Here is a 24,480-nt window from a genome sequence, read left to right as displayed (position 1 = left end):
TTTAACAAAATGGAAGATTTAGCCTTTTCTTTTCTTAGGTATAACATCGTGTGTTGGGCGTGCATTACTGACAAATGTGCTCGAGTAATTATCGTCCCTAATTTTAAAAAAGTGACAGTCAAGAGTGAATGTAATTAATACTACCCACTGCCAACTCTCGGGCTACCCTTTTCTTAAAGGAAAAGGAGGATTGACAGTCGCATTAGACTATCCTCACGGTTGAAATGGCAAAGGAGTTCAGTGACGAGGTTCGAACTTACGGCCCGAAGGTTGCGCGTTTTCCACTCTGAGCTCTAGGCAATGGTAAGCCAACTAGTTTCATATATACATATCGATCTATTTATTTAATACTCTCGACAATTTGATAAAACAGAAATTATTGAATTCCCTCAGGCTCACGTTTGAAAACTGGGGCACGATCTAACAGTGACCTACTAAAGGACTTACTCTTCAAACAGATGGTGGAAAACGGCAGAACTTTTATGTAGGTCATCATTTACATCACAAGTGGGTCGACTTTTGATTCTGAACGTACTGCTGCTAGTTGTAATATGTTGGTGAACGTGGTAACTTTCCCTACATACCATCTTTTGTTCGGGTATTTCAAGACGGGTATTGCCCAAGTTTTATTTTGATCGTCTCTTTGTTATTAAGCGCAAAAACTACGTAATGGGTTATCTGTGTTGTGTTCACCATGGATATCGAAACCGGGTTGTTTTTAGCATTACACGTTTTCAGTCCTCTAACTGAGCCACTGGATGAGGGATATATCTTATGCAGCAACAATAAACAAGTTCTTTAATATATCTTTACATATTTTTCTTCTCTTATACCCGTTACAATGGACCATTAAGTTGTATGGAAATATTTTAACAGAACTGTTATAAACCACAAATATACAAAAGTTGAACAGCATTTCATTTTTATGTAATAAATTATTGATTGTTTTACACTGAAGGAACTGAATATGAACAAAGATTACTTCTTGTCTTGTGACAAAACCTCACCTTCTAACTTCATTCCAACGTCCAAACACTTCTGGAAGCGGCAGTAAGGACAACGTTTCCTTTGGCTTTTGTCAATGTGACAGTTCCTGTCTGCTACACACGTGTATACCTTTTTGTTCTGTACTGTACGCTTGAAGAAACCTTTACACGATTCGCAGGTCAATAAGCCATAGTGGTAGCCGGAAACCTTGTCCCCACACACTGGACACAATTCCTCCAACCCCTCCTTAGTGTCCGGTGGCTCGTGGAATTCCTGGGTGGAGGCCGGACTGCTCAGCATGTTGCTAGCTGCTGAGAAAAAACAAACCATTGGGTCCATTAGAGAGGGGGTCGTCATTAGAGTACAGCCAGAGGAAAACATTTTATACTAAACACTATTATAATTCTTCAAGTTCGATCTTAAATGTTTCACTTGTTAGCAGAACATTGTACAATCACACATCTCACACACAAATCACAAGACACTATATCTAATATGCTGCATTAGTTCTCTATACTTTTACACCCTAACCACAACCCAGAGAAAGTGACGGTAGATACGACACAAACAGAATGCACACTAACCTCTAGACACACTCTAGAAGTAGTGGGTCTATGTCAAGTGTTGCGCGTGCATGCCCGCAGCCTAGTGACCTACTAAAGAGTAATAGCATTGCCCAATCATGTTCCGACGTACGTTACTGAAGGTGAGCCTAAAGTAAACTTAGCAAAAAAACAGATATCCTAGATTTTGGGAATTAGACAGAGAAGCGAAAAGCATTTTTCTGGGGGGAGGGGTGGGGTGAGAAAATAAAACTAGTGGTACTAACACCACGAGACGAGAGAAAAACCTTTACTTTCACTTCGCCATACAGAAAACACTAGTGGCACTAACACCACGAGACGAGAGAAAAACTTTTACTTTCACTTCGCCATACAGAAAACACTAGTGGCACTAACACCACGAGACGAGAGAAAAACTTTTACTTTCACTTCGCCATACAGAAAACACTAGTGGCACTAACACCACGAGACGAGGAAAACTTTCACACCAGAAAACACTAGTGGTACTAACACCACGAGACGAGAAAAACTTTTACTTTCACTTCGCCATACAGAAAACACTAGTGGCACTAACACCACGAGACGAGAGAAAAACTTTCACTTCACCAAGCAGAAAACACAAGTGGCACTAACACCACGAGACAGAGAGAAAAACTTTTACTTTCACTTCGCCATACAGAAAACACTAGTGGCACTAACACCACGAGACGAGAGAAAAACTTTCACTTCGCCAAGCAGAAAACACAAGTGGTACTAACACCACGAGCAGAGACAAAAACTTTCACTTCACCAAGCAGAAAACGCAAGTGGCACTAACACCACGAGCAGAGAGAAAAACCTTTACTTTCACTTCGCCATACAGAAAACACTAGTGGTGCTAACACCACGAGACGAGAGAAAAACTTTCACTTCACCAAGCAGAAAACACAAGTGGTACTAACACCACGAGACGAGAGAAAAACTTTTACTTTCACTTCGCCATACAGAAAACACTAGTGGCACTAACACCACGAGACGAGAGAAAAACTTTCATTTTGCCATACAGAAAACACTAGTGGCACTAACACCACGAGACGAGAGAAAAACTTTCACTTTGCCATACAGAAAACACTAGTGGCACTAACACCACGAGACGAGACAAAAACTTTTACTTTCACTTCGCCATACAGAAAACACTAGTGGTACTAGCACCACGAGACGAGAGAAAAACTTTTACTTTCACTTCGCCATACAGAAAACACTAGTGGCACTAACACCACGAGACGAGAGAAAAACTTTCACTTCACCAAGCAGAAAACGCAAGTGGTACTAACAGCACGAACCAGGAGTAAAACTTTAACTTCGCCAGAAAGGGGAAACCGGCGATATAAACAGTGTAGAAGTAAAGGAAAAAAAAAACTGTCTTTCAAGTTGTATTTAAACGGTCTGCCACGCTTTCCATCTGAGGATATCCCAGTTAAAAATAATAGTAACAGTTCCAAGAAATTCGTTGATATATAGAATAGATACATGTTAAGCAGAATTCTAATACACTTAGAGCTATCTACACAACACAAACTGAAAGATATTCGGATAACCTATGGCCGGTGTATTAATATTGAAAATAGTTCATTGTCCTATAAAATGAATATTTATCATTTTTGAAATACTGCTTTTGTAAGTACGTGGGTAGCAGTAACACACACACACACTTTTTTCAGAATGATACATTTCTGAAAAAAAGACGTTAATAACTAAATTAGGTTTAATATGCATATTGTTGGATATTCAAGGGCAGTTGTTATTTTATTATTATTATTACTATTGTACTCTAGATTTTCAACAAACAGTCACGTGCGATATTCGACGATGATCAAACATTACATCACCTCTTTGAGGGGTTTTTATGGTCAAACATTGTGGAATATCGTTTGTTTTATGAAACGCTGTTTCATTTATTAACTTGTCAATGTATAAAGGGACAAGAAATCATTTTTATTACCAAATGTTTAAATAAGTGAAAGTAAATACATTTCAACAGAGCTCGAAATGTTACTTGATTAGCACGTTAAGGGTTTTTGTGTCAGAATAGCGACTGTAGTTGCAAATGCTGTCTTTGTGTTTGTTTGTTTTTGAATTTCGCGCAAAGCTACATCAGGTCTATCTGCGCTAGCCGTCCCTAATTTAGCAGTGTAAGACTAGAGGAAAGGCAGCTAGTTATCACTACCCACCACCAACTCTTGGGCTACTCTTTACCAACGAATAGTGGGACTGACCGTAACTATATAACGCCCCAACGGCTGAAAGGGCGAGCATGTTTGGTGCGACGGGGGCTTCCAACTCGCGACCCTCAGATTACGAGTCGAACTCCTTAACCCACCTGGCCATGCCGGGCATACCTTTGTATACGAAATGGCTGTTACAATAATTTACACGCGCTACATTGCACGCGTCTTATTTCTTAAAGACAGAAGAATTATTTTATCTAATGGTATTACCTGCCAACACAAAAGTTAAAAACACAATATGGCATAGACTCCAGAGGAAGGAAAAACAGTTAATTTTGACACAAAAGTGTGTATAATTGTTTTTCCTATTTCAAAACAGAAACGGTAACATAAATTGCACTGGTTACAAAGATATTCCAATGCATCAGTCCCTTGTGTTCAGTTATGGGTGTCTGTTGTACAGTCCACTGGATACGAGCACTTCAGACTGAAATGGTATAAACACTTTTTTAAACGAGGGCTTTCAGACTGCATAGATTTTCATACTGACAACATTATACGAATTTAGACTGTAATATTTATATCTCTATCGTTAACTGTACATATGCCATTATATGAACATTGCACGTTGTTGTGCCACTTATCTGTCTTTCTCTCGAACTCCCATTTATTGAAGGATGTTCAATTTTGGCTGTCGGTTTCTGTAATTGTAGTAAACGAAGCATTTACCAACACAGTTAGTACTGAAGGGTGGAGTTTTAGATACATAAGGTGGACAGCAGAGATTATTGCTTATTCCTACCACACAAGCTGTCATTGACAGAGGAAAACACGGCCCTGAGAAAATACGATATTTCAAAGTTGCACCAATGTCTTTCCGTTACCACCTGCGACCTCATAGATGTTGATTAGTATAAGAAATAATGTCCAAGCAAGCTTCTGTGCAAATCACAGAATCGTCTTTAAAATATCCCGATCCGAAATGACAAACTTATAAACGCCTGTAATTTAAAGCTGCCCACATATGAATGTCCATTCAGTGGTAATTACAGACAAAGTTTGTCACAGAAATGGAGGTATTCTTCCAAATATTACTTGACGAAATTCTTGGTCTAAAAGACTTAACCAGTCATTAATTCCGATACTAGGGGCCCATTACCTTCCAGTAGCCACGCTAACTATAGGAATGCCAAACTCTCTCTCTCTCTCTCTCTTGGTGTTTGGATATATAAATTTGTATACCCGGGAGGGTCAGGTACACTAGACCTCTTCCTCCTTCATTTTTATTATTAGAGTGGACTTGTTAGTATATTTAAAGTAAATACATTAACATAACTCTGGCCCTCATGTATTTACTTTAAATATACTAACAAACTGAAGTTAAAAGTTTATTTTGAATTTCGCGCAAAGCTACACGAACCTGGTGTATTAGTCGTCCCTAATTTTGCAGTGTAAGACTAATATTAACTGTTTTTAGATAGAAGCAGAACACATTGTTCGTCAATACAATTATACACTAAAGCAGGGTTTCTCAAACTGGAAGCTGCGAAGCCCTAGAGAGCTGAAGCAAGTTGTCAGGGACACCGTAGCTGGTACATAAGATACACAATACGGTTAAATTATCCAGTGTCTATAAATTCAATGGGTATGGGTGATGGGAGTCTCAGTCAAGATCGAAAATGTTCTTGTGCAGTTTAACCTACGTAGTTTAATAAAAGTGTAAGTTATCATATTTCAGTATTCTGTCAGCTTACGTTTTAAACTGTTGGTTAAGCCTTATGTATGTGAAGTGTACGATTATGTTTTTTGTTTTTGTTTGTTTTTTAAATTTCGCGCAAAGCTACTCAAGGGCTATCTGCGCTAGCCGTCCCTAATTTAGCAGTGTAAGACAAGAGGGAAGGCAGCTAGTCATCACTACCCACCGCCAACTCTTGGGCTACTCTTACCAACGAATTGTGGGATTGACCCTCACATTACAACGCCGAGCATGTTTGGTGCGACGGGGTTCGAACCCGCGACCCTCAGATTAGGAGTGGAACGCCTTAACTCACCTGGCCATTGCCGGACCTTACCGACAATACTTACACAAATGTAAATATAAGTACGAGAATATAGAATAAATTACATCATTATTACAACAAGGGAAAGTAGAATTACAATAACAATTTAGTTACAAATAAATTTATACATGGAATGTATTATATGTTTGTGTATAAATATATATAAAAATGTAATTTATCTACGTGTAGATCATAAACGGTGTTTGTATGTTTTGTTATAGATTCTCGGTAAAATCATATCTTGGATAATAAATTAGCCGTAGTTCTATTACTTGGGTGAGAGGAATGCATTGTTAGGATAGTTATAAAGTGTGTTGCTATAGGTACAGTTGTAACGTTGTTACTGAGAGCGAAATATTTACAACATATTTTAGTAGCCCTAGTTAAAATTTGTTGGTGAGGGAGAATATGCTTACAACTAATTAATAACTTTCTACAATAAAATTAACCTCTCTAACGGCGATGAACAGTGCAAACTAAAAACATGCAATTTTACACGTGAATTAGAAAGATTTAGGTCACCCACATTCCAGAGCTGCGTCCAGCCAAAAGAGCAATTATAAAACAGTGACTTAACGTCGACCCATAGTTCATTGCGAGTGATCTGATCTTGAACTGAATACACAGTAACACATATTTCTGGCCCATTTATTCTCGTTGACAGTGACATACTTTCACTCTTAAAAAACTTATGATTTACCTATATAATAAAATATAAGGTGATTTCTTTAACATCGTAACTATCAAGTATTTCTTCTATCATAAGAAATAAAGTCTGGAAAAATATAAAAGATTTCCTTGTACTTCGAGAGCATTTAAACAGAAAAAAAATATATACATTTCTTTTTTATATATATATTATTTTTATGTAAAGCACTGGTATTGCCTATATATACTATTTCATATTAAAATTAATATGGCACGAGTCTCCAATTTATCATGTTACGTACGTTATGTATAACGATTTCAAATAAACGAAAACTGGAATTTGAATTTTGAAGTTAACTGAATGTCAGTGTGCATCAAATTTATATTTGCCAATAAGAGTGTTCTTAATTTCGCGCAAAGCTACACGAGGATTATCTGCGTTAGCCATCCCTAATTTAGCGGTGTAAGATTAGAGAGAAAGCAACTAGTCATCACCACTCACTGCCAACTCTTGGGCTACTCTTTTACCAACAAATAGTGGGATTGACCTACACATTATAACGCCCCCACGGCTGAAAAGGCGAGCATGTTTGGTGCGACAGAGATTCCAACCCGCGACTCTCAGATTACGAGTCGAGTGCATTAATCACCTGGCCATGCCGGGCCGCCAACAATAGTGATACAATTTTCTTTCTGAACACAAATATATTTTAATATACAAACAACCATACATATTATAATAACGGTTATTACAAATAATGATTTATATACAAAAGTTAAAAAAACAGCAACAACTTACAAACAATATTTAAGTCCTTTATCTGGTCTAGAAGTAAGTACTTTGGCAACGGTTCACGAGGCGCAAATTACTTTTATGTCGATACACAGACAGATAGATTTAGTTTGACGGGAATGCTAGGTATCTATATTATTCACACGAGTTTTTTTCCTAACGAAAATATCTAATGTCTTCGTAAATATAGTAACGTCGGAAGGTAATTCACTGAAGTTTGCGATGTTCGAAATCTACAAACGTTTCTGTAGTTTTCCGATTAACAAGTTTTTGTCACAGTTATAACTTCCAAGACTTACAGTAAAGTGACTATAGGAGGCCAACAGTATTCTATATAACTGTTTCTCGGCTTGTCAATCCATAAACTTTCATGTTACATTCTCGAAAGATCACCTGACAACATTATTCGGTAGTGCTTTGAAAAACAACAACAACGTATTGTTGATTCTTACTCTCAAAAATCTTCTACAGATTTAGAGAACAGGCTGGACTTGCGCAATACACATTTAACAATATACGTTACGTACGTTTCCAAATATATATTAAATTGAAACAAACACAGATATTAAACTAATATTAAATCCGTTACAACACATTTTCTTTTTATCCGATTAATAATTCATTGCATACACTACGCACTTAAACTTCATTTTATCTTTATGTCGTAATAACCCGTTCGAGATAAAGCACATATGAACCAGTCGTTCTTGTAGTTTAAAGTAACCGTGCATGTTTGGGACCATTGTTATTATCATCTGAAGTACTCATACGTGTTAACTTATCTACCAAGTGATTCATTGCAATAAAACCTGTAAAGTAATCAACAGTCCTGGTATTTGTTTTGTTTGTTTTTGAATTTCGCGCAAAGCTACACGAGGGGTATCTGTGCTAACTGTCCCTGACTTAGCAGTGTAAAACTAAGGAGAAGGTAGTTAGTCATCACCACCACCCACCGCCAACTCTTGGGCTACTCTTTAATCAATGGATAGTGGGATTGACCGTTACATAATAACGCCTCCACGGCTTAAAGGGCATGTTTGGTGTGATGGGAATTCGAACCCTCGACCCTCGGACTACGAGTCGAGTGCCTTAACCACTTGGCCATTCCAGGCCTCGGTCCTGGCATACTGTGGTTCTTTTATGTTTTGATTAGGTTCAGCTAAGTAATCACAATCCTGTAGCAAACCCAAGATTTCTGTTTGGTAAACAGTAAATGAAAACCCTAACCATGACGTATATTTCATCAGTAATCCCCGTCACACCAAACGTGCTCGCCCTTTCAGCCGTGGGGGCGTTATAATGTTACAGTCAATTCCACTATTTGTTGGTAAAAGAGTAGCCCAAGAGTTGGTGGTGAGTAGTGATGACTAGCTGCCCTCCTTCTAGTCTTACACTGCTAGATTAGAGATGGCTAGCGCAGATACCCCTCGTGTATCTTTGCGCGAAATTCAAAACAAACCAAACCTATTCATCAGTGATACGAGGTCAAAGTCTCTCTGTTTTTTAAAGGCTAATGTACAAACTATTATTTAGTTGAGATCACTGATAAACCCTTGTATCTAAGGGAACGTCGCTACACATCACCAATAGTCCGTGCACTCAAATACAGATCTTCTTAACGACGTAAAATAGTAAATTACAGACGTACCTGACAATTAGTTTCGTAGGCTTAACTTCTACGACCAAATTACTAAAGATACCAGATGAAGAGAATTGCGATTTATTTTGAACAAAAGGAAGTCAAATTTTATTTGGAGAGGACAAATTACGTGGTTTAAATGGATGGTTTATGTTTTTTTCGAAAGAGAGGGTTTTTTTAGCTTTATTTAAGTATGTTAAAATACTATATACTTATTTTTATCGGACGTACTACGATTTATTTCTACACTGTAGGTTTATTTGAAAGGGGGTTCTAGGGGTGGTTTGCGGCAGTGTGGATTTATTTCAGGGTTGGGGGAGTAAGTTTCTTTTCTTCAAATATAAACCAACATTTTTATTATTGTACTTGTGCCTCTCGTTTAAGGTATTTTATATTTCCATGGAACTTGTTAATTAAACGAAACTGGTCATAATCGTACGGGCCCAGCATGGCCAGGTGGGTTAAGGCGTTCAACTCCTAATCTGAGGGTCGCGGGTTCGAATCCCGGTCGCACCAAACATGCTCGCTCTTTCAGCCGTGGGGGCGTTATAATGTTACGGTCAATCCCACTATTCGTTGGCGGTGGGTGGTGATGATTAGCTGCCTTCCCTCTTGTCTCACACTGCTAAATTAGGGACGGCTAGCGCAGATAGCCCTTGAGTAGCTTTGCGCGAAATTCAAAAAACAAACAAAAACAAAAAACATAATCGTACACTTCACACACATAAGGCTTAACCAACAGTTTAAAACGTAAGCTGACAGAATACTGAAATATGATAACTTACACTTTTATTAAACTACGTAAGTTAAACTGCACAAGAATATTTTCGATCTTGACTGAGACTCCCATCACCCATACCCATTGAATTTATAGACACTGGATAATTTAACCGTATTGTGTATCTTATGTACCTGCTACGGTGTCCCTGACAACTTGCTTCGGCTCTCTAGGGCTTCGCAGCTTCCAGTTTGAGATACCCTGCAGTTTGAGAAACCCTGCTTTAGTGTATAATTGTATTGACGAACATTGTGTTCTGTTTCTATCTAAAAACAGTTAATCTACTTGTGTTTAAAATATTAATTTCGAAGGCTCTAACTACTTATTACTTCGAGTCCTTTCGATCAGTCGTCAGTGAAATACCGACTCATCTCCCAACGTATCAAGATGTTCGGTCTAATAAAGACAATACGTAATTTTCTAGACATGGTCGATTTTGAATAAATCCTTCAGCAGTCGGTCCACCTCTAAATGTTGGCATCGTTAGGTCTAAGTTGGTGTACGCTCATAGCTGAACTACGTACATCTGTAAGAATATATTTATTTCATTCCATCTCGGAAGAAAGGTGGGAGCTGGTGGGTTAGACGGTTACGTCTTATCTAGTGGTTATGATATCCTGAAGAAAAAGACGAGCCTGTGAAGGACATGAAAAGTATTAGAAGAGTGGATATAGTATTGATAAAATTGAAAGCCGGAAGAAGTTTATCATTAGATGAGCCATCAGTCCTCGGGATAAACGTCACCCCAACAGTTTTGGATGTGGAGAGGCATTATATGAAATAGAGGTTCAATAAATTATCAAGTAAGGCTTTACGAGGGGTTCTCGCTGACACGAAGAGAAGGCCAGCAAGGGAAATTACAAAAACGATGTATTAACAGTAATAATGCACTGTAGTCCGTAACACCTATAATAACGTAAAGGTCAGTAATTTCTGTAATAATATACCAAAATAAAACTAAGAAGAAGTTTTGACAAACTTTCTTTACACAGCAAGAATACTATCATAGCTTTTCCAATACCAACGTCGTGTGCCCAAAGATATATTATCGATTTTCATCAGTCACATTGCGATGTCATACTGTACAAACAACTTGTCAGTAATACGATGCTTTCCTTCCTGGAAACGTGCGCGCAACTATTACTGACAAAAAAAAAGAAAAAAAAACAAGCTATGGGGTTCCCCGTTGGTACAACGGTAAGTCTACGGACTTACAATGCTAAAATCAGGGGTTCGATTCCTCTCGGTGGACTCAGCAGATAGCCCGATGTGGCTTTGCTATAAGAAAACACATACACACAAACTGTATGGTACCGGAAGTTAAACTATCTCTTTGCCATAATGAAGCTACACAGCTATACTAACAACACGTTATCGACGTAGCTAGCACACTGGAGTTCTTTAGAGGTATACAAGAACATTTCTAACACTTTTTCACATTTTTTTTAATCTGGGAGGGGGAGTATAAGTTAGTTTGGGGCAGAAAAAAATAGGTTCACGTCAATGGGAGTCACAAGCAGATAATTTAAATATCTTAATAGATTACCTCAAAGAAGGTATCTACGAAATACAATGACGTTACTAATGGCAAGTGGTTTAACTAAACTTCGTATAGGAAAAATTATAAATTTCGAAACGGCTCCCCTCCAAAAAATACTTCAAGATATTAGAATAAAATGAACGTATGACTCATTTCTAACAAGTTATGAGTGACATTTAGCAGTAAGAAGATTAGTAAAGATACTACAGCTCAACTTAAAGATATCACCAATCAACCACTCAAAAGCCCAGCATACTTTAATTTTACGTTTCTAACCCGTTCAGTTTAATCATGTTTCTTACACTAACTTTTAGAAAAGGATTAACGTTTGAAATAGAGCCAAAAACGTTAAAATGACGTTTAGTATCTGACACTCCCTTAGCTTCCAAACTTCAATCTCCATTTTTCTCAGAAACTTCTTTTTTATCAGTTCACCTTTTACATTATAACTAGTTTAACCAGTCAATCAATCGTTCACATTGCATCATTTAAACAGTTTATTTTAACCACTGTTTATCAGCGTCACTCTTGCACTGTACCAAATTTAACTTGTCTCTTAACTCAAGTTTTTCAGTCAGTTTTTATACTAGTTCAAGTTTAACTAGCTTAATATAATACATTTGTCAACCTCAGTTCTAATTATGAACAACATTTGTCGGTTTAACTTTTAAGTCCATTTTAATCACTTTAGGTACTGTAACTGCATTTACATATCACCAATATACCACCTTAGTCAGTCTGACACTTGTAAAACGTTTCAAATGTCAGTCTTACTTTAAAAACTTTTTCACAAGAAGTTTCAGGAATTATCAACACTATAAATGGAGTCTCGTAAGCTCGAGATTTGGTTATATACTTAAATTCAAATTAATTTCATATAATTTTCTCTCCTACTTTCCAACAGAAGTTTATTTTAAGAGTTAATCAAATAATAATGTGTGTGTTTGTGTCATTCATAAAATTCCTATGCATTAGTTAACCCTGATGAAATAACTTTATAGTCTGCTATACTTAACTCTCGAAACATGTCTATTCATCACAATCTTTCAAGAAAAGTCATAGTCTTGTGGGGCCAGTATGGCCAGGTGGTTAAGGCAATCGACTCGTATTCTGAGGGTCACGGGTTCGAATCCCCGTCACACCAAACACGCTTGGCCTTTCAGCCGTGGATGCGTTATAATGTGACGGTCAATCCCACTATTCGTTGGTAAAAGAGTAGCCAAAGAGTTGGCGTTGGGTGTTGATGACTAGCTGCCTTCCCTCAAGTCTTACAGTGTTAAATTAGGGTCGGCTAGAGCAGATAGTCCTCGAATAGCTTTGCGCGAAATTAAAAAAACAACAACAGAAAACAGTGGTCTTGTGAACTTTATCTGTAAAGTACTTTTTTACTACTAGATGTCGCTCATGCATATTATATAAACTTAAACGCGCCAACAGATTAAAAACCACGCTGTCTGGCTCGAGTGCACTGGCTCATACAAGTACGATTTCAGTGAATACATACGCAGTAAAGCATACAAAATTAAATATCCTAAACAATTCCCGTCTGAAAATTGCAAACTACCTACTTAAAAACACATACAATGACTCACGTTTTTACGTAGAATAGACAAGAGGTATATTGTGCAACAGGAAGAAAACAGTTCTATTTCAAGAAAATTAATTTCACACATTAAGTTAAGAGACGATTACAAATTAAACACGGAATTTGGAAATAGTCACACAATAACTTATCTACTAATGATGACAAAACAACTGAGTACTTGGTTGGTTGTAAGCACAGAGCTCTGCTTAACATGGGTTCGAAACCTGATTTTTAGCGTAGCAAATCTGCAAACTTATTGCCAAGTTTCTGATGTTACATTAAAATACGAAGATACTGTAAACACTTCATAGATATTAAAACATGATAAAGTTATATTAATTTACTTCTTATCAATAGCTTACATTATACATAACATCAATACTGCCTGTAGAACAACCGTTTCTAATATTTTCACAAAATTTTTCGTCTTTAAATCTTGTGACCTGCTTTGTTTCCAGGTGGTGAGTAAAACTAATGTTGTTACTGCCTCTAAAAAGAAAATCGATTTAGGTATTAGATTTTATTTTAATACAAATTTGAAAACTATATCGAAACGTAATTTAAGCATTGTTGTAAAGTATATTTTTTAATATTTTAATTTAAATGTTTGTTTGGTAAAGGGAGCTAAATAGTGATGACTTTAGGATCTTGAAATTATGCAGTAAGTAGAAATAAGGGTATAATATAAAATTGTCCTAATAAATTCAGTTTATGAGTAGCAACCAACGAGTTTATCAGTTTAGTGTCTGTTAGTGAATTAGTTAGCGAGTTATTTGGTATTTATTTAATCAGTTATTCAGCGTGCTTTTTATCTAACGATTAGCGAGAAAATACTTCAATAAGTTTACAAATAAGTACATCAGCTTCAGAGTTTCTGTTGAAACGTTTTTCGTAAAGTCAGATCTCCTAGTGAACATAACCTGTGGCAGACATTAACAACCAATTCGTTATCCTTAGATAGACTGGACTTAGCATTACAATAAAATAATACAAAAAAAAATCTAAAGACAGAACACGTTACAATATATTCACACAAACGTTGGTTCAGCAATCATAATATAAAGCTTTTTAGCATGAAACATACTTTGGTATAAACTCAAAACAATGAAGGTGTTACAAAAACAGTAAACTGGCTATAGATATATTACATTGAAAGTGGTACTAATTTTTGCGATTAAAAACATATCAGGCAAAGAGAAAACAATACTTCCTGAATACTAGATAAATTAACTCAGAAGTTACTACGCTCTGAATATTGCAAGACTAAAATTTCATTTAGACTGTCAGTACGAAAAAAACAAAAACGGGATTCACGAATAATGTTAACAGAATAACTAAAAGATTTACATCGGCTAGAAATCAAACCCGTAACTCTATCGGTTCGACATATCCTTCATCCAACTGAACTAATACATCTCGAAAGCTGCGATAATGTGGCTTAGTTATGGTTAAGCAGAAAGCTACACAGTTGGATTTTTTGCTTTGCCTACCACAGGTATCGAAACCTGATTTTAGCGGATTTAACGCTAAATCTTGAGTCACTAAGAGAACGGGGCTCGATAAAGTGAAAACCGAAATTTTTGACAATTGAAGTTCCGTCTGGGCCCAGTTGCCTTCTTTTTTTCCGGATCACGTATAATATAAAAACGAAAAAAAATACTGACATTTAATAATATGAAGGCCGAAAACTTATTTCCGTATCTCGTACTGGGTTTCTTGTTTTAAACGTTTTTCTAACTAATTAGGTGAGAATAAAAAACGGCGTGCAAAGTGGAAAACAGTTGTATTTTCGTATTTACATGCACGTGGGTTGATGAAGAAAAAATCTCCACAAAATTAAATTTCATTTTAAACATTTGTAAAACACGAAGAACACCTTTACTGTCGAAAGTACCTTAGAAAAACGAAAGCACAACTAGTGTATACTTTAAATTATATCCACACCTCAATATTTACCCATTTATAAAAAAAAAAGATAATGAAACAGTTTGAGGAGAATACGAGAACTAAATATCTCGCACGATGCAAGGCTCAGATTGTTTTTTTTTGTAAGAATAAAATTTGGTAGGAATCATGAACAATGCGGACTGGTGATGTATCCAAATAATTTTACTGTTGTTGCTTTTTCGAAAGTATCCATGTAAAAGGATAGAATTATGTAAGGTACTGAAAACTGAAGACAATGTAAGCTATATAGCGTATCATACCATGATGTAGCTCTTACTTATATGATACTAGAAAAACCGTTTTACTACGCAATGTGTAACCCCCAACTTCGCGAAATGTTTATATTATGTGCATGTAGATTGACAACAGGCGTCACGATTTTCCCGTTTCGCCTCTGTTTCCAGTTTTCTCCATTCTCAGGTTGTATATATGACGTCATGAAAAGTCACACGCAGATCTAATGCACTGGCGCCACGGGAAAACGACTAGTAATTGTAAGTTACATCTAAATTCCAATGGTTTTAAATTCATAACGGAGAAAGTAAAAAATCTGATGCGACTGTAAGAACTTTTTGTATGTATGTGCACGGCTACAGAACGTAATACATGCTATTTAACTAATTAAAAATATCGATTCAGAATTTGTATTATACGGTACTTTAATAACTTGCTTTGAACATGACGTTGATATGCAACCCATGGTAAAGAACCATTGAAACTGCCGAATCAACATTAGAAGATTCGTTAATAATCCCTTACGACGCGTTTTTTCGAAACATGATAATACTTTAATACAAAGTATGTACAACTTTATTAAAATGTTTTTGTTTCTTTATTTAGAATTAAGCACAAAGCTACACAATGAACTATCTGTGCTTTGCGCACCGCGGGTATCGAAACCCGGTTTCTAGCGGTACGAGTCTACAGACATACCACTGTGCCACTTGGGAGGGTCTTATTAGAATGCTCCACATCACTTGTGCTGTTGACTAGTTGTACTCATCAGTGTACTACAGTAACGTAAAATGTCACAGGTATCATCTAATTACTAACTTTTCTTCCAGGCTTGACATGGCCAGTTGGGTTAAGGCGTTCGACTTGTAACCTGTGAGACGCGGGTTCGAATCACTGTCTCACCAAACATGCTCGCCCTTTCAACCGTGAGGACGTTATAATTTTACGAGTAATCCCACTATTCGTTGGTAAAAGAGTAGCCCAAGAGTTGGCGGTGGGTGGTGATGACTAGCTGCCTTCCCTCTAGTCTTACACTGCTAAATTAGGGATGGCTAGCGCAGATAGTCCTCGTGTAGCTTTGCGCGAAATTCAAAAAACAAACGTTTCTTCCACTTTATCAACGACTTTAAATATGCTACACATTTAATTAAATTGTTTATGTCTAATTTATATTCACAGTATTGTCACACGAATGGTTTCAGTTTCTATACCAGTCTTCACTGCTTAAAGTTTTAGATTGTCATATTTCGAGTTTTACATGTAAATACATGGAGGTATATTAGCAATGACTTTCACGCGAATATCGGTCAGTACCGCTAATACAGTATGTTGTCATTAAAAAGACAAAAAAAAAAACATTATTGTACAGAGATAAGGTTGGAGTTCAAGAAAAGTTGCAAGACGGCTTCGGCTGAGTATCAAGAGTTCTGAAATATACATTGGACATGTGAAAAGGAAACTGAATCACATAATATCATAGAAAAGATGGGTTTGATTGATTTAGTGTTTTATGGCACAAAGCAGCGAGGCTATATGCGCCAGACATTCGGTAAACATGTAAAAAAATAAATGTAGTAATAGACATAGATGGAAATGAAGGTAAAACAAAAAAGTATAAAACCAATATTGACACCTAGTCTACAATGTTAAGATAGAAGGTAGAGTATAAGAAGTTGTAAGGTATTTACTCTAGCAAAAAGGTAATGATCATAACCCGCCAGGAAGACTAACAGGAAAGTTCAAGAACCACCGTCAGTCACCTGAAGTTGGTCTTTCCAGTCCTGGTTCCGGGTTATGTGTCATAGCAACCAGTATCAAAATGTAAAATAATAGAAGTTTTAAAAGATACATAGCAAAATTGTAACAATGAGTAGCCAAATATCCAGTAAAGAGATAAAGTCAAGTAAATGGAGTAAAATTTGTAAAAGTAAATGACGGTAAAAACAAAACAGCAATTAAAACATAAAATGGTGTAAAAACCATTGGTGACATCCAGTCTTCAAAGTTGTAAAATATTTACTCTAGCAAAATGGTAATGATCATAACCCGCCAGGAAGACTAACAGGTAAGTTCAAGAACCACCGTCAATCACCTGAAGTTGACCTTTCCAGTCCTGGTTCCGGGTTATGTGTCATAGCAGCTATTATCAAAATGTAAAAGAATAAAAGTTTTAAAAGACACTCCGCAAAATCATAATAATGAGTAGCCAAATGTCCAGTAAAAAAATAAGTCAAGTAAGTGAAGTAAAATTTTTAAAAGTAATTGAAGATAAAAGCAAAACGGCAATTAAAACAGAAAATGACGTAAAAACCAATGTTGACATCCAGTCAACAAAGTTGTAAAGGACTACCTGTAGCAGAATGGTAATGATCATAACCCGCCAGGAAGACTAACAGGTAAGTATAAAAACCACCGTCAGTCACCTGAAGTTGGTCTTTCCAGTCCTGGTTCCGGGTTATGAGTCAATATGGCCAGTACTAAAAAGTAAAGTAGTAAAAGTGTGAAATGATATGCAGCAAAAGTATAATAACAACTCGCCAGGACGACTAACGAGTAGTTCAAACGGATAGTTCAAACAGGAGCGTTAGTCACCTGAAGTTGGCCTTTCCAGTCCTGGTTCTGAGTTATGAGTCAATATGGCCAGTACTAAAAAGTTAAGTAGTAAATGTGTGAAATGATATGCAGCAAAAGTATAATAACAACTCGCCAGGACGACTAACGAGTAGTTCAAACGGATAGTTCAAACAGTAGCGTTAGTCACCTGAAGTTGGTCTTTCCAGTCCTGGTGTCGAGATATTTAATGTTCTGGCCATTGTCCAATGTCAAATTGTATGAGAGAGATTAAAACTGTAAAAAAGGAACCACAATTAAAAAGGTGTAATGAATAAATATGCAACACTTAAATGAGATTAAAAAGATTAATGGCCATTAAAAAAATTAAAAACATTATCAAGGTGGACAGAGTCACCATCACCAATAACTCTGTCCAATGTTACAGACTGACCCTGGGAAAAATATGTTTAAAATATTGCCGTCGTTGAGAATTGTAACAATGGCAAGAAAGTAAAACGTAGCTGATAGTGATTTGAGTGTTACACAAACTACACATTGGTGCATCAGTTCCACATAAAAGAAAATGATGAGTTAAAAAACTGTGACCAATGCGTAGCCTAGTGAGAACAACTTCCTCCTTCCGAACTTTACGGAAGCTAGATGGCCAAAGTCCAATTTTGGGTTTGATTTGAAAACGTTTGTTGTCGCTTTGCTCACTCCAAGTGGACTGCCAGCTGGCACGGAGCCGAGCCTTGAAGACAACACCATAGTCCATGTACGGAATAGGCATAGGAATGATGGTGCTGAAGCAGACATATTTAGCTGCCATGTCTGCAAGCTCGTTCCCGCGAATACCAACATGGCCTGGTATCCAGAAAAATTGGATTGAAGTAGCTGCTAATGAGAAATGGGCCAGTCGGTTTCGAATATCAGCAAGAATAGGATGTGAGCTAACGTGTAGCGATTTCAAGGCAAGTATAGAACTAAGCGAATCAGTATAAATAGTGCAGTTGGAGTACTGCTCAGCTGCAATATGATCCAGGGCAAGAGATATGGCATACAGTTCAGCAGTGAACACAGAAGCTGTAGAAGGGATTCTGCGCGCAACTACTGACCCATAGCAAACCATAGCAGAGCCCACTGAATTACCTGATTTGGAACCATCTGTATAAATGGGAAATGAATGATTGTTTGAAAGATATTCATTGAATAAAAGACGGTACTTCCAATCTGGAGTATCTGCCTTTTTTAGGTGACTGAAAGAAAGGTCACATTTGGGGGCTGTAATAAGCCATGGTGGGATGGGCCGACCTGTGGAATCTGCAATGTTATCCAAGGACAGACCCAATTCATCCAATTGCGCCCGGATGCGAAGGCCAAACGGAGCAATGACAGATCGTCTGTTCTGAAAAAGTACTGCCCACCGAGGAAGGAAAACACATTTCCAGGTGGGATGCTTTGGTAAGGAATGAAGTTTCGAAGTATATTGTAAAGATAGTTGCGAACGGCGAAGGTGTAGAGAAGGTTCATGAGATTCAATGTATATACTTTGAACTGGAGAGGTACGGAAAGCCCCAGTGCAGAGTCAAAGTCCTTGGTGATGAATGGGGCCCAGCATCTTTAAGGCCGAGGGTCTTGCAGAGCCATAGACCATTGATCCATAATCGAGTTTCGATCTAATAAGAGCACGATATACCTTTAACATTGAACAGCGATCTGCCCCCCAACTGGTAGAAGAGAGAACACGGAGGATGTTCAGTGCTCTTGTGCATTTGACCCGAAGCTGCTTTAAGTGTGGTATAAAGGTCAGTTTACGATCAAAGATAAGCCCCAAGAACTTGGTCTCCGGGACCACTGGCAGCAAAACTTCACCAATATGAAGTTCAAGATCAGGGTGAATACCCCGTCGACGGCAAAAGTGCATGCATACGGTTTTAGAGAGAGAGAAATTAAAGCCGTTCGCCAGAGTCCACTTCCGTACACGATTGAGGGCAGTTTGTAGTTGCCGCTCAATATATCTCATGTTTGACGACTGACATGAGATGTGAAAGTCGTCGACATACAGCCCATTCGCAACAGTGAGAGGGAGTTGTTCAGTGATGGCATTTATCTTTATACTGAAGAGTGTAACACTCAATACACAGCCTTGAGGGGCTCCAAGTTCCTGTACAAAAGAACGGGAAAGTGTCGAACCCACACGAACTTGGAATCTCCTGTCCATTAAAATTTTTTTAATAAACATGGGTAGATGGCCACGTAACCCATATGCATGGATGTCTCGCAAAACGCCATACCTCCATGTTGTGTCGTAAGCCTTCTCTATGTCAAAGAATATTGATACAAGATGTTGGCGGTTGAGAAAGGCTTCTCTGATAGATGTTTCAAGACGAATTAGGTGGTCTGTGGTGGAGTGCTGTCGACGGAACCCACACTGGGTGGGCGAGAGGAGGTTGTTTGATTCAAGGAACCAAACAAGACGAGCATTAACCATCCTTTCTAATGTCTTACAGAGACAGCTCGTCAAAGCAATTGGACGGTAGTTTGAAGGAATCTTGGGATCTTTCCCTGGCTTAGAGAAAGGTAAAATAATAGCCTGGCGCCAGGCATCAGGAAAAACATTATCCTGCCAGATCCGGTTGAAAACAATCAGAAGGACATCAAAAGAAGCAGGAGATAGATGGTGCAGCATGTCATAATGAATATCATCAGGTCCAACAGACGTACTGGCAGACCGATGAAGGGCCATTTTTAGTTCCACCAGGGTAAAGGGACAATTATAGTAAAAAAAACAGTCAGTTCGAAAGGAAAGAGGTGATCGCTCTGCCCGAGTCTTGATGGCCAGGAAGGTGGAGGAACAAGCAGAAGTGCTAGATACCCGGCAAAAGCTTTCACCTAGAGTGTTAGCGATGTTCCGAACATCAGTCACCTCCTGACCATCAGAGAGTAAGATCGAGAGGGGAACAGAATTGTAGTGCCCATTAACCTTTCGAATCATGTCCCATATGATCTTGGAACTGGTGGTAGAAGATATGCTGGTTGTGAACTTAATCCAAGATTCCTTCTGGCTTTGACGTCTTACCCACCTAGCATGTGCACGGACGGGCCCGTTGGAAAGCAACCCGGTTTGAAAGTGTGGGATATCTACGAAAAGTATCCCAGGCCCGCTTTTGAGCCTTCCGTGCTAAGTGGCAAGAAGGATTCCACCACGGACGAGGATATCGTGGAAAACGTGTCGAGGTTTTAGGAATACACTGAGCAGCTGCATGTGTAATACAGTCAGTTACCGCTGCTACACAGTCGTCTATTGATGGCTGATTTACGATGGCAGAATCAAGTTCTGCGAGAGCAGTGAAAGTGGACCAGTCTGCCACCGGGGCACGCGGGTAGGGTGGGATCGACCACGGCCAGTCTCTCTCAAAAGGATCGGAAAATGATCACTGCCTAGTGGATTACTGTCAACCCTCCATGAAAAATGGGAGAATAATGAAGGGGAGCAAACTGAGAGATCAATAGCGGTAAAGGACTGGCTAGGTGCATGAAAGTAAGTGGAAGAACCAGTATTGAAAAGAGAAAGATTGTGATCAGAGAGCATCCGCTCTACAGATCAGCCCCTCCCATCAATAATAGCACTTCCCCAGAGGGGATGATGTCCATTAAAATCCCCTAGGATTAGAAATGGAGATGGCAACTGTTCAACGAGAGCATCAAGTTCTGATTGATCATATGTCTCTCCAGGGGACAGGTACAGAGAACAAACAGTGATGGTATGACCCAAGGAAACACGGATGGCTACAGCCTCCAAGGGTGTGTTGAGTGACAAAGACAAGGTGGGCACGTGTTGATCAACCAACAGTGCCACCCCTCCATGTACTCGACCATCACACAACCTGTCATTTCTGTACAGAGAAAACTGCCGAATGGAGACAGTATCAGCAGTTTTGAGAAATGTTTCTTGTAAAGAAAGACAAACAGGATGGTAGGAAGCAATCAGCGTTTTGATATCATCCAGATTAGAACGTAAACCTCGACAGTTCCATTGTATCAAGGTGGCCATTTTTTAAGAACGGGTAGGTGAAGTGGCTGGAAAACCCTTCGGTTTACGACCACGTCTTTTTTCTTTACTGTCTTTAGTCGGAGGAGGTCTATCAATCTCCATGGATCCTGCTCTGGGTCGGGTGGGCAGGTTTTTGTTATTGGAAGGGGAATCCAGTGACTGAGGACGCGAACGAATAATTGTTTTGTCTCTTGTGGTGGGAGAAAAAGATGTATCAGAAGAAATGCTTGTATTTGAAACTGAAGGACGTGGATCTTGAGGTTTGTTGGAAGGTATGGGAGGAACAGAGATGGGTGTGGAAGTCGGTTCATCAACCTTTTTAACCACGGAGGTCGAAAGGCTTTCCATTTGTTTTGAAAACGATTCTCTTGGAGGCACAGAGAAATCTGTCTGCACTCCCACTGTAGTTGTGGAATGAAGTGCAGCAGCATATGTCCGAGATGGAGTTGTGGACAGCAATTTCCGAGCCTCAGAATAACTAATGTTATGTGTCGTTTTCAAATGCTGCACCTCTTTTTCCTCCAACCATTTTGGGCAAGAATGAAAGTAAGAGGGGTGAGAACCATTGCAGTTTACGCAATGTGGGTTCATGTCACAGTCATATGCATCGTGGTCCTTGTCTCCACAACGAGCACATGTCAGGGAACCACGACAAGATGTCTTTGAGTGGCCGAATCTCCGACATTGGAAACATCGAAGAGGGTTTGGTATGTATGGCCGAACCCTGAAAATGAGATAACCTGCCTTGATGGTGGCAGGTGAAGTAAATGTTAAAACGAGGGTATTTGTTGGCAGTGTAACTCCATCTTTGCGAGTGGAGATGCGCCTCACTGCAGAAACTCCTTGAGTGGAGAGACCAGCGAGAATCTCTGACTCGGGAACGTTCTTCAAATCCCTTTCAACAATAACTCCTCGTGAAGAATTCAAGGTTGCATGGGATGTAACCTCAATAGGTATATCCCCAATTGCCTTTGAATTCAAGAGGAGTTCACTGTGTTGGGATGTGGATGTTTCAACCAATATGTCACCAGATCGAAGTTTCTTTACTAACTTTGGAGAGCCAGCAAGTCCCTCTAGTCCCTTTTGAATAAAAAAAGGGGACATTTGTCCTAAAGGATTTTCTAAAAGAGAATGTAATATAAGAAAATGAGGTACATGTGTTACTGATGTTGAAGATTGCTGTTCTGAGTATTCAAGACGTGGTCGCTTACCCATTGACTGTTTTTTTACAATTTTATTTAAAGTTTTTGGAGGATCCATAGGAAAAAGAAAAGGAAAAAAGTTTCGGTACCCACTGACCCCACCCCACCATGGAGCCCTACAAGGGGACGCACTACAAAGTCATGCAAGGACAATGCAGCAACGCCAGGGTTTCGTGAGTACTATACACAAACACCAGCATCAGGCACAATGTCCACAACACCCGTTGAGAACTTCCAACACTGGTACTTGGTTGACTCTAGCCCAAGTGGACCAGCCGATTGACCCAAGGGGGGGCACCCAAAGGCCGCCCGTCTACAGGAATTCGAGACCAAAGTGGTGTGTTAGGGTTGGACACCTCAACCACCAGGATCCTCTCCTCCCCTTCACGGGTCGCCACGCACGGCAAACACGTGGGTGGATGTTTAGATCCCAGAGAAGGTAACCAGATAGAACAGAACCTTCCCTGGGAGGTCCCCTCACCACGTATAGGAATCCACACCGAGGGGGAAAAGATGGGACAGAGAATGAAACCTCACTGAAAAATAGGTGTTAGATACCTGAAAATTAATTCCCAGGAAAACTGAAGGAAACCTTTGAGAAACCTTGTTGATGACAGCAACATGTCACTCACGGATAAAGTTTCAAAAACGGCAAACTAAAAAAGGATATTGAAATTTGACCATTGGAGAAGTAGTAACAGCAAGAAAGCTCTCACTGTACAAAGAAAATATGACAGAGATTAGTTCTTACGAAAGAACACATATGATGGGTTGTTTGTTACATTTCGCACAAAGCTACTTGAGGCTGTCAGCGCTAGTTTTTCCTAATTAAGTACTGAAGGACTACATAGGAGGCAGCTAGTCAACATCATCCACAACCAACTTTTGGACTACTCTTAACCAACGAATAGTGGGATTACTTGTAACGTCCCCGCGGCTGAAAGGTTGAGCATATTCGGTGACGGGAATTTGAGTCCACAACATGTCGATCGCCTCACCAAGTCAGGCAAGACCCGATTACAGTAGTCTCTGGTACAATGATCGCAAAGAGTCAATGAGAAGTTGCAGAATGAATGATCGAAGCCAGCAGTTAAACATGTAGGAGATTCTGCGATACTTTAAGTACAATATATCGAATGGTGTTGGGTTTTTTTCATAAACTGATGGAATCGTAGTTCACCATAAACACCACAGTACATCAATCCATTACACGATGTCCTCTAGAAACAAAAGCCGATTGGACAGAATTCCAAATTTGAAGAAGATAATGATCTCAAACATAGTTCTAAGAAATTTTAAGCTTATTTGGTGAAAGAAGAAATTTCAGTAGGTTTCCAACAATTGGAATGGACACCATAAGTTCTAGACCTTAATTCTAGAATTTTTTGTATTTATTGTCCAGAAAAAAACCAAAACAGTACAAACTGTATTACATACAGTCTGTGTATCTAGCTCTGAGAAAAGTGGAATCAAATTACACCAGAGATTTTGAGGAAAAGCACACATACACTATACATACCCTGGGTATTCTAAGCATTGATACCAAAGACAAGTAACATGTCAATACGTAAAGACATTCGGACATTTGCAAGTTTACTCTCAGACGAGCTCACAATAGATACAACTTCGTGTCCGTAGTAAATCGATAATTAACGTACGTGTAAAGCACAGTGATTGCCAAAGTCCCTAA

General features: G+C 38.7%; 1 protein-coding gene across 7 annotated transcripts in view; it reads right to left on the bottom strand.

Moving 5' to 3' along the window:
• The window catches only part of LOC143243088 (nuclear hormone receptor FTZ-F1-like), an 84,336-nt gene that overhangs the window by 26,361 nt on the left and 33,495 nt on the right, over positions 1 to 24,480 (bottom strand). For 3 of the 7 annotated variants that reach the window (XM_076486865.1, XM_076486833.1, XM_076486827.1), the window contains exon 2: positions 1,008 to 1,298. In XM_076486865.1, coding sequence (XP_076342980.1) covers positions 1,008 to 1,298 — 291 coding nt within the window. Of the gene's footprint in view, positions 1 to 1,007; positions 1,299 to 1,571; positions 1,591 to 24,480 lie in introns of those variants that run through there. The other 4 variants (XM_076486828.1, XM_076486837.1, XM_076486854.1 and 1 more) reach the window with 3 other exon arrangements.

Source organism: Tachypleus tridentatus, chromosome 2 (genome assembly GCF_004210375.1).
Source record: "Tachypleus tridentatus isolate NWPU-2018 chromosome 2, ASM421037v1, whole genome shotgun sequence".
In the NCBI taxonomy this organism is placed as follows: Eukaryota; Metazoa; Arthropoda; class Merostomata; order Xiphosura; family Limulidae; genus Tachypleus; species Tachypleus tridentatus.
Note: the sequence above shows the minus strand (reverse complement) of the source record. Positions and strands in the feature narration are given on the sequence as shown.